We start from the raw sequence: 19,605 nt of genomic DNA on the forward strand, positions 1-19,605 counted from the left end.
ACATCGCTCCGCCATTGCCTTCGAACCATCACTATTTCGAAGAGAACGTGTGTCTCGACATGCCGATGGCATTTGTAGATGGCTGTTCTTACCGCCATCTAGACCACTTGCAAGCTGGGGTGGGATTGGTATGGCACAACGACATTCCGTGCAAACCACTTCAATTTCAGCTTGGCAACAAGACCAGCCAGTTTGCAGAAGTGGCTGGCGTGCTGATCACCCTGCAAACAGCGGTGAAACACGGATTGGCAGAACTGGCGATCTGCACCGACTCAAACTACGCGAGACTCACCTTCTTATGCCACTTGCCGTTTTGGAAACAAAAGCACATGACTACTTCAAGTGGTAAAGAGGTGAAAAACAAAGAGCTCATTCTAGCTTGTGATGACCTCATCACCAAACACGACATACAGGTGTATTGGAAGAAAGTCAAGGGACACTCCAAATCACCTGGTCGTGACAAACTTGGCAACGACCATGCTGATAGCATGGCGAAATCTGGTGCAATTCACGGCACCCCTTGGGTGTTTGCTGCGCGAGACGAAAAACCCACTGAGGAAGCTATGGTGTCTGCGATAACGCGTAGCCATGTAGCACCACGGAAAACGTCGTCGCACAAACATAATGTGTTGCTAACGCATTCATTCATGAATGGCGACCTGGTAGCAATGCAACACCAAGATGAGTCCCTCGCCACGTTGATGGCATTCCTGTCGGATCCTGTCAACCACCCAGTGTCCGAACTGGCTTTGGCAGGTTCACACGACTTGCGTTCGCTGTACGCAACTAAACAGCACCTCACACTTGTAGATGACCTATTGGTGTATGTTTCAGAAACCGACACCGCTCGAAGGTGGGTGGTTCCTAAAACACAGAGGGGGATAATGATAGCTCATGCCCACGACGAGCCATGTGGAGGCCATAGGGGGGTCAAGGCTACATGCGAAACATTGCGACAGGTGGCCCACTGGCCTCACATGGAACAAGACGTGGCACGATACGTGAGGGGGTGTCTAGTTTGCTGCCAGTTTCAACCCACCAAGCCACTTCACAGAGCACCCCTGCAAAGCACGGGTGTGTCTTACCCCTGGAGCTCGATCCAGATCGACTGGGTCGGCCCAGTTGCCAGGTCTGCCAGAGGCAACAAGTACCTCCTCACAGTGACTTGCGCATTCACAAAGTGGGTGGAGTGCCTGCCGGCGACCAATGACACAGCGGAAACCACTGCCGTTCTTTTGCTAAACCACGTTTTCAGTCGTTTCGGCCTGCCAGGAGAAACCGTGGACAGCGACAGAGGAACCCACTTTTCGGCAGCTGTAATGACCGAACTGTGGAAGCTCCTGGGAGTCAAAGCTAAACTCCACATCGCGTGCCACCCTAGGAGCTCGGGGGGGGTAGACCAGAGCAAACAATCAATTGTCAGAATCTTGAGGAAATATGTGGCAGCCAACCACAAAGATTGGGACCTCAAACTCCCATTGGTACTGATGGCAATCAGAGCCACACGCAACAAGTCTACGGGAATGACACCCTTTGAGATGATGACGGGCCGGCAAATTACCCTTCCTATGCATCTCCTGTACCAACCGGGAGATGTCGCCGCAGCCACCGCCTACACGGCTCATCAATACGTGACCGACTTGCGGAACCATCTCCAGACTACCTTTGCGTACGCTCAAGGACAATTGGAAAGAAGTGCAGAAGGTGACAAGACCTATTACGACAAAAAAGCCTCACACCAGGTGTTCGAGGTCGGAGATAAGGTGTGGTACTACATATACACCAAACCCGCGGGCGTCGCAACAAAGTTCCTGCCCCACTGGACGGGGCCACACGAGATTGTGGTGAAGCTATCACCTGTAGCTTACCAGATCAAAATCAGCAAAGGTCAACAAAACGCCACATTAAAGTGGGTCCACCGGAACCAAATCAAGTTGTACACTCCCCCCATGGGAATAGAAGGGGTGCTAGCCAGCACCGAATAAATAAAAACCCTAGCAAAAACCCAGAGGTACCAAGAAAATTCTTAAGTACCCTCAGCTGATCCCTTCCAGGAGACCAGTACGTTGCACCTAATATCTTTTATTCTCTTCCCAGCTACCAGATATACATCTGTTGTCACTAGTGATATCGTCCTGCGCTGTACTGATTAAAAATAAGAAAAACAGAAAAATAGTTGTCAAAACAATTTTTGTTTACGAATACAAATAACTGAAATAATCCAACAACCTCTGATTATGCGTTTCTGTAGGATGGAGTTCCTTTGGATGATCCTGACACTCTGCGCCCTGGTCAAAACCAACCCAGCAGACGTAATCACGAACGGACCCCCTACGGGAATCGTTCTCCGCGACGATCCAGGACTCCTCATAACTAACTGCAGAGTACACACGCAGAGGGTATATGTCCGCCTAGATGCAGAGAATGTGTACCGCCAACACATTCCACCTGCGGCGCATTTGAGTTGGGCCGGGGCTGACTGGACCAGCCAGGCAATTAAGCACGCCCAGCTAGACACTGCCCATATGTTGGCCCAACTCCAAAAGTTCACAGTAACCCAGTCAGAACTAGCTGAGCCCAGGCGAGAAAAACGATTCGTCGGGGCGCTACTATCGATAGGGGCAGCCGTAGGGTCACTATTTGCCCTAGGTACCACTGCCGTCAACGCAGTCAGTCTAGCCACAGTCAAGAGGAATGTTAGGGAGATTACTGAAGAGATGCCACTTATCCAGCAGCAGATGAAGGCACAGGCCCTTAGGTTGCAACATGTGGGAAAGTCTCTCCAGGACACTATTCTGGTGGTCAACACACACGCTACTCTCCTGAACAAAACTATCCTGTCTGTAGGAAAGCTAGCAGAGGTCATGAACCATGACTATGCCCATGTCCAATTGGTTCGATTGTTACTGGAGGATTTTCTCCGTGAAGTTAGCTCTTCTATGGACCACTTGGCCATGAATAGAATCCCCTCATATCTAGTGCCCCTCTCAATGGTGCACGACATATTGACCTCAGCTACTTCAACCACACTAAGGCCGTTACAATCACATTTGGCCTATAGTCTGGGGTCGGCCATCCCAATACACGTTGATGTTGATCGTAATGAAGTGGGTTTTCTACTGACGCTGCCGGTTGTTGAACTGGAGAATATCTATAGATTGAAAACGGTTCTCAATGTAGGATTTTGGCGCGACAGTACCCACGTAAAGATTGCCACGCCCCCAGTTGTAGCTTACCAGGAAAACAACCCAGATTTCTATCTCACCCCTAACCTGCTAATGTGTACTCTAACCAAAGATGTCCACTACCTTTGTCCTAGCAAACCATTTGTCAGGGATAACACTGAGCGTCTTTGTGGTATTAAAGCTATCACCAGCGAAGAACGCTGTAGAGCCAAACTAACAGCCAGGGATGGGGCCACCACCACACAAGTGGAGGTGGTAGGGAACCGATGGTTGGTCAACACACCGTTCGCGTCCGCCACTATGACTTACGAACGCCATGACTCAATCACCCAATTAAACCTCCCCAACCAGACTGTTTTTGTTACGGTACCAGAGGGGGCGATTATTCACGTAGACGACCTCGCTCTATACCACCTTCCCGACGACCGGATAGACACAGAGATTGAAATGCCGGACGCTTTTGCTAAACGTTCCCTTGAGTTACCACAAGCCATTCAATACCAAATCCAGTACGAGGGACCCATGACTGTCGATCTTAGCGTACTGGATGAGGCACTGTTAGTCGACCCGACTGACTACAGACCAAAAGATTGGTCTGTCGCCCGCTCTTGGACGGTGCCGGACAGTATCCTGACTGTTACCATGATCCTTGGTGTCATTTCCCTTGGCGTGTGCACCTACTACGTACACAGGCGCACACGTGCAATGGAAGACCTAATGAGGTCTTATACTAGGATCACCCGTGGGACGGAAGCGATCCCGATTTTTGGAAAGGTGGCAATGGATCCGGAAACCCTCTTACAGGGCCCAGTCCCAGCCTCCTCTCCCGAACTCGCTAGGTCAGCCCAGTAATGTCCCTAATGTAAGCTTGGCCTTCAGGGGCCAAGTTTTTCCAAGTGCCTTAACTACCCACCTGCAAGTAGGATCAACCTAGACATGACATTAGAGACAATGCCATGATAGAGCTATTTAGCCAAGGCCGTGGACATATATAGAACATAGTCCATATTAGATGATTAAGGTGTGGTAGACATATTTTGTATACTTTTATGTTTTTATTCCAATTTTTCGTTTCATTACCTTTGACACTTAGGAAGCCTTAGAGCCAAGACACCGCTCCTTTGGGGAGGAAATGTAATGATGTATTGCCTGAGTGTTGTGCGTTATTAACGTCTGCCAAGTTACTGCCTAGGTCCACTAACCGGGATAACCGGACGACGGGCCGGAACACAGAGCCACTGCCAGACCTCCTTGATCCATTCTGGTGGTGATCCACAGCTTGCGGAAAGCCTACCAGGGGGAACCACTAAAGGGGGGGGGCTGCTCTGATGATCCACAGACCAGGACATCCGATGGTCATTCTTATGGTGGGTTGCAACATGCAGAATCATTCCAAGTTGAACCTACCAGAGGGGGACTGTCATGACTGTCCTGATCAGGTCAGGGTACAGGAGACCACCACCCTACAGATTATCTCCCAAACCCCCAACAGAGGAGGAGAGATCTAGGGGTCTGAAGATGTGGGGGTTTTATGACACCTCATGCCCATAATACAGAGAAATTCTTTTGTCCTAACAATGGAGAACTGGCCTCAGAACCTTAAACATGCAATAAAGGAACTTTGGAACAATGGTTTCCGTCAGCCACAATGGTGGTTATGACGAAAAGTGGAATATTAAAATGTATGTAACTTTGGTATTTGTTTTTAAAGGTTAAGAGATGACGTTATTATGAAAACATTGTACCTTTAAGAGTTTTCCCAGTATATGCCTGATGTTTATACATTGTACGCTGTTTGGAAAATATCCAAATCAAACAGAATGTTTTGATAAAGATGAAATGTGAAGTTAGTGTCTAAAATCGGATTTTTAGCCAAATCTAAGCCTTGCCCCCTGTACTTGGTCCGCCCAGAGAATCGCCCTAAAGGCTGTTACACCCACTTCTGACCCGAGGGTATAAGACAGGAGAGTGAAGAATTAACATAGTAGACTATTGACCCCAAGCTGCAGCCAAGGTCTAACAAAGTCGACGAACCCCAAAACGAAACACAAGGTTGAAGACAAAGAAATATTTTTCTACACGAGCTACGGACGAGTAGCTGTGTCTAAGCGGGTGAATTCAAGCCGTACCACCCAGCCTCCACTCTCCATTGAATCGTGGTATCGACACCATTCGAGCCGAAGCTGTGAGCTCTGAGCTACAGAGCTGTCTGTCCTCAGAAGACCCCTTTCCGATCAAGGGTGAGGATCAGACCACTTAGCCAAGAAGGACACTGACATCGTGAGGACAACCAGAGAGTTGCGCCGGAGAACTGCGGCATTTAGAAGCCTAAACGACCACGCGGAGCTTCCCACCTGAGAACTACAACACGTAATTACATCATTATATTCTGACCCATAAGAGCGGCAGTTCGGGGCAAGGCTAATTTTAAATAAGCATGGCTGACAAATGAACCCAAATGTATATTTCTCTCGTGTACTTCCTTTCTTTCTCTCTCTTTAAAATCCCCATTTTGGGTAACAAGCGCCATAGTGTGTTGGCCCGTTATACTAAGTCCTAATCGATAGCTAGACTGTGTTTTGTGTATGTGCATTTTTATCATCATTTTAGCTTGCTAGTAAATAAATAATCAACTAAGATTGGTGTGGTAAATTCAGTGGTAAAGCCCGGGTCCGTGCAGATTCCCGGATTATACGATTTTCAGATTATGAGACTGTAGAGGAAATTGATTAATTTAGCGACTGTTGTAATCGATATTCTGATATCCTTTGAGTTAATTTGGGAAATAGAAACTCAATCAAAACAATGTTCCCATGGTGCCCCAGGTTAATGAGTTAATAATTGCTTGATTCATTGCTTAATTCATTTAATCACGTAATTATAAACCGTTAATCATTCGATGAGCAACAGTCGTCACATTAACTAATACGTCACGACAGAGGATTTTGTAAGAAGACTGAATTTTCGGGATGTCTCATGGTCTGACAAACACTGCTGTAGCTCTGTCACCTTCCACCACAGATGCGGAAGTGCAACATTGGTGGATTTAGTGGATTGCGATGCATCCAAAAAAACATATCTCTAGCTAAAACTGACAGATTTATATGGGGATTTTATTATGCTAATTTCTTTCCCGTGGGGGCTTGGATTTCCGTTGGGGATCGGACATCGACTCTAGGGGGTTTTAAATACTATTATTGCACACAGAATGAGCCCATGCAACTTATTATGTAACTTGTTAAGCACATTTTTAATACTGCATTTATTTAGGCTTACCATAATAAAGGGTTTGAATACTTATTACCTCAAGACATTTCAGCTTTTTTTTATTTTTTAATTTGTAAACATTTCTAAAAACATTATTCCACTTTGACATTATGGGGTATTGTGTGTAGGCCAGTGTTACGGAGTCTAGTTGATAGGTAATCGACTAGCCGGACTGTTCCCCGGACTCCGCGTGTAGGGATTTGTACAATGCATGAACAAGGCTATTGAACTAGCGATCCTCGACATGCCTCATCGGTTTTGCAAACTATCTTGCAAAGTTCATGCCACACCTATCAGCAGTCTGTGAGCCTCTGCGCCGGTTGCTGGACAAAGACACACCATGGCACTGGCTACCCAAGCACGAGGCCGCGGTGCAGGAGATTAAATTTCTGGCTTCATCCATGCCAGTGTTGCGCTACTACGACGTCACGAAGCCTGTCACAATCCAGAGTGACTCCAGCCAAAGGGGACTTGGATGCTGCCTTATGCAGGAAGGCCAACCCATTGCGTTTGCCTCGAGAGCGCTCACCCCCACCGAACAGAACTATGCACAAACTGAGAAAGAGTGCCTCAGCATCGTCTTCTCCTGCCAGCGATTCCATCACTACTTATATGTTCAAGAGCTGGTCACCGCTGAAACTGACCACAAACCACTCATTGCCATATTCAGTAAACCTCTCCTCAACGTGCCCAAGAGGCTTAAAAGCATGCTCCTGACTCTGCAAAACTACAGCCTGAAGGTCATTTACAAGCCAGGACCAGAGATGTACATCAGCGATACACTGAGTAGGGCAACGGCACAATGTACAGGCAGAGGCACTGCCTATCAGCGGCAGGCCATCTGTTCGCTACAGCAGGAACAACAACATGTTCAACAGATCAATCAGGCAGACTACTTAAACGTCACAGATCACCGCCTAGCCCAGATCAGGCAACACACTGACAAGGACGAACACCTACAATCACTGAAGTCCATGGCTCTCGCAGGTTGGCCATACCTGAAAGAGGAGACACCTTTCACAGTGAGAGAATACTGGACCTTTCGAGATGAGATCAGCGTGCAAAATGGCGTCTTGTTCAGAGGTCAGAAGGTCATTATTCCCATTAATTATTCCCATTATTCCCAAATCACTACGTCCAGAGATGCTTACCCGCATACACTCCAGTCACGTTGGAGGTGACGCATGCTACCGCCAGGCTCGTGAAACATTATACTGGCCAAACATGCAAGCAGAAATTAAAGACTTTGTCAGCAACTGTACCACGTGCAACGAGTACGCTCATGAACAGCAAAAGGAAACCATGATGTCACACGAACTGCCCATAAGGGCCTGGCAAATCGTCAGCATGGACTTATTCAGCCACAGACAAAAGGACTATCTTCTCATTGTTGATCACTACTCTGACTTTTGGGAAATTGAACTGCTCCCTGACTTGTCTGCAGAGACGGTCATAAAGCGCTGCAAGGCGCAGTTTGCCAGGCAAGGTCAGCCTGACAAGGTAATCACGGACAATGGCCCACAATTCACTGCACAGTTCAAGCGTTTCACCTCAGAATGGGAGTTTGACCACGTGACCTCCTCTCCAAGACACCCAAAAGCAAATGGCAAGGCAGAGTCAGCTGTCAAGATTGCAAAAAAACTGTTAAGCAGGGCCGCGCGCGACAGCAACAACCCATGGAAAGCGATCTTACACCCACCGAAAACATGGACAGCAGCCCAGCACAACGCCTTCTGTCCAGACGTCTGAAGACTACCATCCCCGTAGCTAACAAGCTACTTGAGCCCTGCGTCATGGTTGGCGTCACGGACAAACTGCGTCGCAGAAAGCAGCTCGCTAAGTGCTTCTACGACCGGACTGCTCGAGACCTACCAGAGCTGGAGGTGGGTGAAACGATAAGGATGAAACCGCTGCCGGGAGACCACACAGGACTTTGGAGGCTGGGCACATGCCTACAGAGAGTTGCACCACGCTTTTACCTGGTGGATGTTGGTGGCTCCCTCTATCGTCGCAATCGGGTGGATCTGCGCGTAGCAGAGCAGACAAACCAGAACACGCCATACACTCACCTAGATGAGCTGGATCACAGTCCAGGCCTAAGGGTAAGAGGCGCAGAATTGAGACATGAGCCAACTGAAGGTGAGGCTTCTACCCCACCAAGCTCTCCAGCTCGTGGCCCTAATCCTACCCCTGTCAGAGCCCACACTTACTCACGGGTGGGTCGGCTGTGCAAGCCACCGGACAGGCTTACTCTGTAAGCCAGAGACTGTGTTAACTTGTCTTCCTGTTTATAAAAATAAATGTTAAAAAAAAATTAAAAATGTAAAAAAAGAAAGGAAGATGACAACTGAAGTAAAAAGAAAATGTCATGCTTTTTTAATTGTTATGACTTGATTGTTAAGAATTTAATGTTATGCTGTTATGTTTGCACTTTCTATTGAAAAGGATGATGTTACGGAGTCTAGTTGATAGGTAATCGACTAGCCGGACTGTTCCCCGGACTCCGCGTGTAGGGATTTGTACAATGCATGAACAAGGCTATTGAACTAGACATTGGTGTCTGTCTTTATTACTTTATCCAATATATCATACAGAAACAGCCAGTGACACAAAATCTCAACTTAATCAATTTTAAATTCAAGCTGTAACACAACAAATGTAGAAAAAGTCAAGGGATGTGAATACTTTCTGATGGCACTGTAGATTCCATTCCCAGACTCCAGGGTGAACTGCTAGCAACGCGACTAATTTGAATAAGCCTCTGGCTGTCTGGCCTGAACATTTAGCCACAGGGTACACATCTATAGCAGATTCATAATTCAGAAACAACCATGTTTGTTTTTCAAAGAATGTGTTAATTTATATAAAAAAGTGTCACTGTAAGTGATTTAACAAATAATTATCATAGCTACAAAAACAACATCTTAGAAAGAAAATATTGCAAACATGTACAAACTAGAAAATGTACAAAACAATTTACATAATAGAAAAGAAAAATCCCCGCATTTCAATTGGCTATGTCTTTTTCCTGTGTCATTAGGCTATACAATAGATATACAACATGATACAAAACATTTATGTACAAGTTTGAGGTTGTGCAGTGATAAAGACGTCAATGAGATTGCATCTTCTCCACAGAGTCCAAAATAAACATAGAAGAATAGGGGGAAATTAAAGGCAATAAGTTAATAAGATGGTTTTAGTGCAGGCAGGTCCTCAGAATTTGCAGCAGAAGCCACAGCCCTTGTTGTGACAGCAGTTGCAGCACCAACGGCACAGGGAGAGGTGGCTCTGACGCTTGAACCTGAAATGCAACTGTATCTCAGCCAAGAAAAGAAAATGAAAAAGGTGGGAACAAGCACATGGTAAGTATTTTTGTCCAAGTCTCCACTTCACAAGCACATTGCTCGCCCTGAAGCCCTCTCTACCGGCTCACAATCAAATGGTTAACAACTAGCGCTAGTGGGCTAATTCAATTCCAAGGGTGAAACGCAACCACTTAGATGTTAATTTGCTAAAGGTAATTACTTAATTCATTCACTAAATTGAACGTACCGGCAGATTCATGGACGTGCCGCCCGGCTGTTGATGTTCCCCAACTGGACTGTCAATGCTTCCAACCTCCTCCGTTCGCACCTGCAAAGACATGATGTACAAATGAGCCAACTTCTAAAATCGATGAACACATGTTTGTAGAGGTTAGTGTTGGAGAATTAGACATACCTCGGAGAAAGGAACAGCGGTGCTTTCAAGGATGCACATACATGCGAGGACGACCACCACCGCAACTGCAACACTGAAGGCCTTCATTCTCGGTTTTGTTAGGAAGCTTATAGCCTATTTAAAAGTCCCGTTGAAGTCAGTTGGAATTGAAGTGACAGTTTATGAAGATCAGAACTCTTCAATTTTCCCAAAAACGCGACGCTCTCCAACGCACGGTTTTCAATGCACTAGACGAGTCCAAAGTTGATTGATTGTCCTTTTGATGTCAGCGGTTGAGGGACTTCTCTGTCATGTGTTGAGACTGCGGTGCACTGGTATTTATACACACTTTGGCCACTATTGTGCAATCCTGCCCCCCCTCCTTTGGACAATGGAGCGCATTCCCGTCACATATTACCTAATCCACTATCCCATTTTCAAAAATGGGAAATGTTATAGTTTTTTTGTCTTTCCTTTAGGGTGGATAACTGAAAACTGATTATCATTTATTTTCTCAGTAGAAATCTGAAAGAATTGTGGAAATTACCCAACGGCAGGAGTCATGGACGAACAGTTACTGGAAGTGTATGGCTGGTTGCACAGCCCTTTGTCTGACCTGGGAAATCCCTCCACATGAGGGAGTGAGCCATTACAGTATCTATTCCTCTGTCTAAAGGACTTCATTATAACCCTTCCAATGGAATAATTAGCCCTCTTTTGACATATAATTAGCAACGCTTTCATTTGACATATAATGTGGTGTAATGTGAGGAACCTGCAGTCTAACAGAATGAAATTCATTTGAAAGAAGAGGAACAGTAAAACAGGAGAAACGAAAAGAGAGGTGCAAATTGAGCACTTCATTCAGGTGTTTCAAGTGTTATTAGAAATAGAAGAATATCACAATAATATGTGACATGCATTATGTAGTGTTTATCAGACCTAATGAAAAATACACTTCAAAAGGTCAGGCAGGCTATATAATAGTGATTCACACTTGAATTGTTTCATAAAGGTATTTTGTGTAGCTATGCTGCTACACTGAGTGGACAAAACGTTAAGAACACCTTCCTAATTCATCGGGGAATTTTTTATTTATTTATTTCACCTTTATTTAAACAGGTAGGCTAGTTGAGAACAAGTTTTCATTTGCAACTGCGACCTGGCCAAGATAAAGCAAAGCAATTCGACACATACAACAACACAGAGTTACACATGAAATAAACAAAACATACAGTCAATAATACAGTAGAACAAAAGAAAACAAAAAGTCTATATGCAGTGAGTGCAAATGAGGTAAGTTAAGGCAATAATAGAATAGACTATATGATGTCTCGAAAGCGTTTCACAGGGATCCTGGCCCATGTTGACTCCAATACTTCTCACAGTTGTGTCCAGTTGGCTGGATGTCCTTTGGGTGTTGAACAATTCTTGATATACACGGGAAATTGTTGAGCATGAACAACCCAGCAGCGTTGCAGTCCTTGAGACAAACCGGTGTGCCTGGCACCTACTACCATACCCCGTCCAAAGGTACTTTTTTGTCTTGCTCATTCACCCTCTCTGAATGGCACATGTACACAATCCATATGTCAATTGTTTTAAGGCTTAAAAATCCTTCTTTAATCTGTCTCCTCCACTTCATCTACACTGATTGAAGTGGATTTAACAAGTGATATCAATAAGGGATCATAGCTTTCACCTGGATTCACTTGGTCAGTCTATGTCATGGGAAGAGCAGGTGTTCTTAATGTTTTGTACACTCAGTGTATATCATATTTCATGTACATAAAATCATACTGCAAATTGTAAGCCTGTGAATGCATAATTTGCATCTTCAAAGAGTCTGTGATGAGTTGATAAGTGGTTAATAGCCTAATAATAATTAATTGGACGTTCACTCAAGGGCTCAACTTGTTGGATATTATATCATTATAGTATTAGGTTTTAATCCATTCACTAAGTATTTTATTGGCTCTGCCCAACTTGTCTCTTTAAAGGGATACATCAGGAGTTTTACAATGGGGCCCTTTATCTACTTCAAACTGTACGCAGAGACATAAAAATGGTATCCACAATTAATCTCTCTCTGGGAAAGTAGATAAAGGGCCTTATTGCCAAAATCCTCCCAAAGTATTAAGTGAAATAACATGTTGTGGGGACCCCTGCGTCAGTCTGTCTCGTATACAGATAACTCTTTGCCATCACTTGTTGACTTTGGGTGACCGGAACATCAGTGTCAACAAATATAACCACGAATGACTCCTCATTGGAATCCAGCCAGCAAGCTTAATTTGTTGAGTAGTAGTGAATGCGGGGGAGAGGTAGGAGGTTTTTGCCAGTGACACCAGCTGCCAGCACTATCTTTGTGAATCTTCTGGTCAAACAGAGCTCGGCTCCAGTGGGGCGGACACAGAGACACAGTCAGCTAGACAGGCGCCAGTCCACCACTCGCTCCTCCTGGGCCGGGGCATTGGCATCGTTTCCCCCCACTATGTCATCATAATTACCTCTGTTTCCCCCCTCCACGCTCTTACCACCTCATATGTACTTTATTTGTTCTGGCACTTGACCCAAAAGTTCAGAAAAATTATATTTACTACTGAAATAGCCAACTCCGCAAAAACCCAATCGTCATATTTCTTCCGACCCCCCCCCACCTTCTCCAGACCAGCCAGAAAGCCTGTCGTCTTGCGCGGTTGCTGTGGCTAATTTGTTCATGTAGAACTGGGTCACTATCAGCTCATTATTGAGGAAAAAAATGTAAACAGTATGCTAATGAACTCTAGTAGAATTTAGTATTCAAAGACCCTGCCCTAAACCTGACTATAGCAACTCTGTCCAATTAGTCCTCCTTTTGCTGTGACATTATCTGCCTCACGGGGCAGTGTTTTCCCTGACTGTTTTAGTAGGCTGTGCCAGCAACACAGACACAGTTAGTACAGGGGTTAGGATTTTCCCAGTGCAGATACTGTGCTACTGCGAATCTTCTTGGGAAATTCCAGTCTCCTTTTAGCAGAGTAATATGGACCAAGTTAAATGTTCAATTTCGAAATGGACCATCTTGCTTCCCATTTGTCTAGCAGAACCTACCAGAGAAAAACTGAAATAACCACATAAGCAATGCAGAGAACTTGTCTTGGTGGTCCCCGTGAGCACACGACTTGTCCTTCTCACCACTGATTGCCTACTCTGTCTCTTGTTGTAAATAAGAAAAGATGTCTCCTGTAGTGCTTACTGTAGAGCTAGATCAGAGTCTGTGGAGAATAGAGGTACTGGGGGAAGTATGAATCACTATAGCTCTTCTGCCTTGCACTCTTGACACGAACAAGCCTCAGACTGACAGAGCTGGACAGGCTGAGTTTGGAGACCATACCCGTTGTTGAAATGCAATTTCTCTAAGGTAAAGAACATCTCAGCACACAAAGGAGAGACAGTCATTCATGCAACGTTTTCTAACTCTTGAGTGTTAAGGGTTATTCATTGGGTCTACAGTACAAGAGCGTATTGAGGACTGTGGCATTTGTTGGAGTCAACCATGCATGTTATTTACTAGCCAGCAACTCTCGCTGGGTAGGCATTGTAATTATAAAGACATCCTGTTCATATTCTCCTCGAAGAATTGAGGACAGTTGTGCTGTGTAGTGCTATTTAAAGGCATACAAGAATAAGAATAGTAGAGGTAGCTAGCGGAAATAAAGTGAATCTCAGGTATGATATGAAACGCACCCAGACCGTTTCAAATAAATAACCATATGAGGATTCATAGTTCTACTCATAACCTATAAAATAACAAATAAGTGACATAACTATATTTATTACAGTATTGCTACATTTATTACAATAAATGTTTATATACATTTATGACATATTATGTCAGCCTTGATGACATCCAACTGGGTACAGACTTCAGTTCAACGTCTAGTTTTGATTTACAATCATAACGTGAAATCAACAAAAAATATCACCCTGTCATTGGATTTAGGTTAAAAGTTGAGTGAAAAAAGGTTACATTCCCTGACGTTGATGACTTTTTGCAAATCCAATCAGTTTTCCACTTTGATTCAACATCCAGACATTTTTTTTTTTAAAGTGGAAAAAATAAATACATTTGTTTGGTAAAAACAGCACGATATTATGTCAGCTTTGGTGACATACTGAATAACTACAATGGTTAAATATCCCTATTTTGTCATATCTAATGAGACCATGTTGATTCTTAACATGGTACCTATGTTGACATTTTTAAGGCTTATTATGGGGTTGTTCGATGTACCATAACTCAAACCCTGTACGGCTGCTACTCTTTGAATAAGCCAGTTGTCTGCATCGGTCTGTTAAGAGTACCATCCCAACTGTGGGGAAAGAAAGAGAGAGAGTATGTCTCAATCTGAAGTACATGGGATCAGAGATCAACCAATTCAAACAGAGCAGGGGGCACACAGGCGCCTGGCTGGCTGTGTGTGTTTGATTGGCGGCTGTCAGACTGGCCGAGAGACAAGCACGGAGGGAGGGAGGGAGGGAGGGAGGGAGGGAGGGAGGGAGGGGAAGGTGGAGGAGGAAGTAGGAGAGGTGTGTGGAGGTGGTGAGATCGTGTGGCAGAGGAGAAAAATGAGATGCATCAGTATTAATAAGGATCGTGGTGATTTTGCAGCAACATCTGTCCATCTGTGAGTGTTGAATGACGGACCGTGCAAATTTAAATAAATACAGGGATTCATAGCTATGATGAATTTACTGGTGATAAGATATTGGGGTTACTTGTTAAATTCATTGGATTTTTCATATAAAGATGTAAATAGAGAATGTGAACTGTCTAACATTGTGACTTTTGCGCTAAATATGTATTTAGTATGTGCTATACATCTGATTATGTAAATAGATGTATACATGCTGTATGACTAATATGCTGTATGATCATTTATTAATGAATTCACCAAATAATAATTAAGAATAGTCACCCCAAAACGTATACTTGGAGACTGTTTTTGATACCCTCTGTTTGTGGAGATGGAGGTCCTTTGGATCAAGATCCTGGTCATTCTGAGGTTAACTGTTACTGTGTTCTCTGAACCAGCTGGCGACAAAGTCTCGGAATATCATAAAGTCGCCTGTATATGAGCCAGGGATGGGGAACAGTTTCCTGTCTCATGTGGGTTTTGTATGTGTTACAGAGGCACGCCTCGCTGCGAAGACATACACTGTTATACATTGTGCAACCACCCTTACACACAACCAGGACACTGCTGTGGAGAATGTAACCAAAGTCCTCAACAACGGCCAGTCAGAGGGGTTGGGTTAAATGCGGAAGACACATTTCAGTTGAATGCATTCAGTTGTACAACTGACTAGGTATCCCCCTTTCCCTTTTCCCTTTCATTCCCTGACCCAAGAGACTCTTGCTGGAACTGCACCTGCAATGACGGCTCAATGATGTGTGAGAGGACGAGGGAGTGCCCCAATGCTCCAAAGGTGGAGAATGAATTCAATAAGAGCATTATCTTCAGCAACGGCCGGTCCATCGCTGACCCCGAAGAATCCTGCAGAGTGTACCACTGCCATTATGGTGCACACTAGTGTACAATGAAGAAACTGTGTCCCACTGCTGCTGCAGAGAGTGTAAGTGTACGTACACCTACACTGACCGTACGTACACCTACAGCAGTGTCCCCAACAACGGCCAGTCCACCCATGCCCCCAAACATCCGTTACATGTACAGTACCAGTCTAAAGTTTGGACACACCTACACATTCAAGGGTTTTTCTTTATTTTTACTATTTTCTACATTATAGAAAAATAGTGAAGACATCAAAACTATGAAATAACACATATGGAATCAGGTAGTATCCAAAAAAGTGTTAAACATATCAAAATATATTTGAGATATTTCAAAGTAGCCACCCTTTGCCTTGATGACAGCTTTGCACACTCTTGGCATTCTCTCAACCAGCTTCATGAGGAATGCTTTTCCAACAGTCTTGAAGGAGCCTTTACACAGGCTGGAGGTGTGTTTTGGGTCATTGTCCTGTTGAAAAACAAATGATAGTCACAAACCAGATGGGATGGCGTATCGCTGCAGAATGCTGTGGTAGCCATGCTGGTTAAGTGTGCCTTGAATTTTAAATAAATCACAGTGTCACCAGCAAAGCACAAACACACTATTACACCTCCTCCACCATGCTTCACGGTGGGAACCACACATGTGGAGATCATCCGTTCACCTACTCTGCGTCTCACAAAGACACGGCAGGTGCAACCAAAAATCTCAAATTTGGACTCATCAGACGAAAGGACAGATTTCCACCGGTCTAATGTCCATTGCTCATGTTTCTTGGCCCAAGCAAGTCTCTTAGAAGTGGTTTCTTTGAGGCAATTCGACCATGATGGCCTGATTCATGCAGTCTCCTCTGAACAGTTGATGTTGAGATGTGTCTGTTACTTGAACTCTTTGAAGCATTTATTTGGGCTGCAATTTCATGTCTTAAAGTAATAATGGACTGTCGTTTCTCTTTGCTTATTTGAGCTGTTCTTGCCATGATATGGATTTGGTCTTTTACCAAATAGGGCTATCTTCTGTATACCACCCCTACCTTGTCCAATGACGTTTTAGAGAATTTGGCAGTACGTCCAACCGGTCTCACAACTGCAGACCACGTGCAACCACACCATCCCAGGACCTCCACATCCGGCTTCTTCGCCTGCGGGATCGTCTGAGACAAGCCACCCAGACAGCTGATGAAACTGAAGAGTATTTCTGTCTGTAATGAAGCCCTTTTGTGGGGAAAAACATATTCTGATTGGCTGGGCCTGGCTCCCAAGTGACTGCGCCCATGCCCAGTCATATGAAATCCATAGTTCCTAATGAATTTATTTCAATTGACTGATTTCCTTATATGAACTGTAACCCAGTAAAATCCTTGAAATTGTTACATGTTGAGTTTATATTTTAGTACAGTATAATTAAGGAGGGTAATTGCAAATGTATTTTCTATATCTTAAAAATACAAGGTACATGTATTTTAATTAAATATATTTTTGCAACAGTATTTTGTTGTATATTTTGGTCTTTTGGGTATTTTTATGAATCTTCGCCCATCTCTGCCCCCAAATCCCTGCTGAAAGACCACCTGAAAGAGGGCCCAGGCAGGAGTTGCCCCAATGCCTATGGGGTGTCCATCGACACTGAATGAAACACACGTGTGGATGTGACACCACACACACCTTCTGCTGAACATAGTTAAATAAAAGGATAATCTTCTTGTTAAAGATGACCAGATTTTGGATTTATTTTGGGAAAATAAAATGAGTACCCATCTGTTGCAGCTTATAAGAACTGCTCTTTCTACCCTTATCATTATTCATAGCCTGGGCCCAGATCAGTTTGTGCTTGTCTACTCCATTACTGTCAGTGTCAAACATGTTTGCTTTGGCCTGACAATTCCAAAAGGAGTTGGCAAGAACATAAACAGACTGGCACCCAGGCTACATTATTCATCCATGTGCCCTCAATGTCTATCATTAATTCTTTTCAAACTTTGTTATTAATATACAGTATTAGTAGGCCTACCTTTATCCTTATGATCTTGATTTTAATCCAAAGTATTTTAACAATTATGAATATATTAGAAGGGAAGACATTCTGTATAGGGGAAAAGACAATGAGCCAGAACACACGCTGACAAGGTTATTAGCAAGTCAATGATTTATTTTTCTGCCATTTTACTTATAAAAAGTATTAGAATCTAACCTGAGAATAGCATGTCTGCTACAGGGGATAGAGACTGGTAAATTTAGGTTTTGATATTACAAAAAAAGAAAACAAAATGAATTACAGCCAACAATTTCCTTCGCTACCTTATCGTCACCATAATTGACCGTGCTCACTTCCCACTAAATGTGTAGAATTCAACTGCAAAATAAACACCATCAGTCAACTTTGGCTATATTCAGCTGAAGAGCAACAGTTATAAGAGACAGTTTCGAGCAAAACAGGATAACAATTTTATTCTGCACTTACAAAAGCACAAGGTCACAGAGTAGGAGAGCTTGTCGAGGTGGAATTGTTGAGTATACATGAATTTTCACTGGGTTGAGTATTAGTGCTGCTTTGCTGATTCCGGAGCCAGACTGTACATGTCTAAAACTCCCTGATCAGGGACTAAAACACAAATTGACCTATTCCCATTTCCCCAAATTCAGAACAAAATACATGATGCAAATCCAGTCATCAATAACATTGGCATCATCATCAACTTGCCCGTTTTGCACGTTGAATGCATTTCAATTTCGTTATTGTCCTAGATGAGTGAAAGAGTGTCTGAGATGAAAATGTTTTCGAAGTCTTTATTAGCATCCATTCGTTTGCAAAGAGAGGAAATTCAGAACACAGATACGAAGTGCAAGGACGGGAGGTTTCTCTGTTCTCGGTTTCTATCTTGAGCAGTGAGTTGGTTAATTTATTCTCTCCAGAGTCTTTTTCCCTGGGTGCATTAATCTCCATTTGATGTGTTGGTTACAAAAATAAAAGCCAAACGCTAGACATGATACTTGTGGTTATTCTTACACATAAAGACAGAGATTCTTCATACACACAGACGCAAAAAACATCCAGACTTCTGTAGCCGCTAAATTCAGCTCAGCAGTGAACTCAATGCGCTTTCTCAAGAGTGAGTTTAACGTGACACAATGTTGAAATAAAAAAAAAACTTGGTAGTGTCTGAAATGGCATCCTATCCCTTCCATAAATCACTACTGTTGGTCAAAAGTAGTGCACTACATAACAGGGTGCCATTTCAGATGCAACCTGTGATGTTCCACCCCGAATCATATGCATTTGGACTCACTTCATATGTCAGGTGACATTTTAAGAGCTCAACCTTTCTCTCAGAGGCTGTATCAGTGGTCTATCAAATGCTCTATAATCGAACCCGGCCACAGTCTCAAACCAGCCTTAAAGATTGTGTATTAAATTGCATAATTGTAGAAAAAGGGCCAGCGTACACAGTAAATTAATTATTGATTACCATTTATTTTCCCACTAACACCAGCGGCCATTGGCTTTACTTCAACATCACACATTTATATAATGTTGCATTGACGCTATTTTAACAACAGCTCTGTTAATGCAAGCACTGTAAAACTGAGATATTGGGCAAAGCACAGCTATTCCTCTGGGTATACCAAAATTGCATCCTTGAGATAGTTGTTTTAGCTCTGTACTCCAGCACTTTGGATTTGAAATGATACAATGACTGAGGTTAAAGTGCAGACAGTAGGCTTTAATTTGAGGGCATTTTCATCCATATCGGGTGCTGTTTAGAAATTAATACACATAAATGAATGTCACAATACTTTTGGTCCCCTAAAAAAAAAAAATCAGGGGAGAACTATGTAAAAAAAAAAAAAAAAATTAGATATATATATATATATATATATTTTTTTTTTAAAAGT

The 19,605-nt window shown here is 43.7% G+C and overlaps 1 protein-coding gene and 1 long non-coding RNA gene across 2 annotated transcripts; both read right to left on the bottom strand.

Annotated features, from left to right (window-relative positions):
- Positions 1–7,842: 7,842 nt before the first annotated feature.
- Positions 7,843–8,648, bottom strand: LOC115177224 (uncharacterized). The gene is made up of 2 exons (XR_003872373.1): positions 8,432–8,648; positions 7,843–8,329 (listed from the first exon to the last, which is right to left on the bottom strand). It is a non-coding gene; the product is annotated as an uncharacterized LOC115177224 (long non-coding RNA).
- A 536-nt stretch (positions 8,649–9,184) lies between these two features.
- LOC115177216 (hepcidin) lies at positions 9,185–10,477 on the bottom strand. Its single transcript, XM_029737807.1, has 3 exons — positions 10,176–10,477; positions 10,008–10,088; positions 9,185–9,767 (listed from the first exon to the last, which is right to left on the bottom strand). Exons 1-3 carry the CDS (start codon positions 10,260–10,262, stop codon positions 9,669–9,671), a joined length of 267 nt encoding a protein of 88 aa, XP_029593667.1. The 5' UTR covers positions 10,263–10,477; the 3' UTR covers positions 9,185–9,668.
- Positions 10,478–19,605: the final 9,128 nt, after the last annotated feature.

Source organism: Salmo trutta, chromosome 3 (assembly GCF_901001165.1).
Source record: "Salmo trutta chromosome 3, fSalTru1.1, whole genome shotgun sequence".
NCBI classification, from domain to species: Eukaryota; Metazoa; Chordata; class Actinopteri; order Salmoniformes; family Salmonidae; genus Salmo; species Salmo trutta.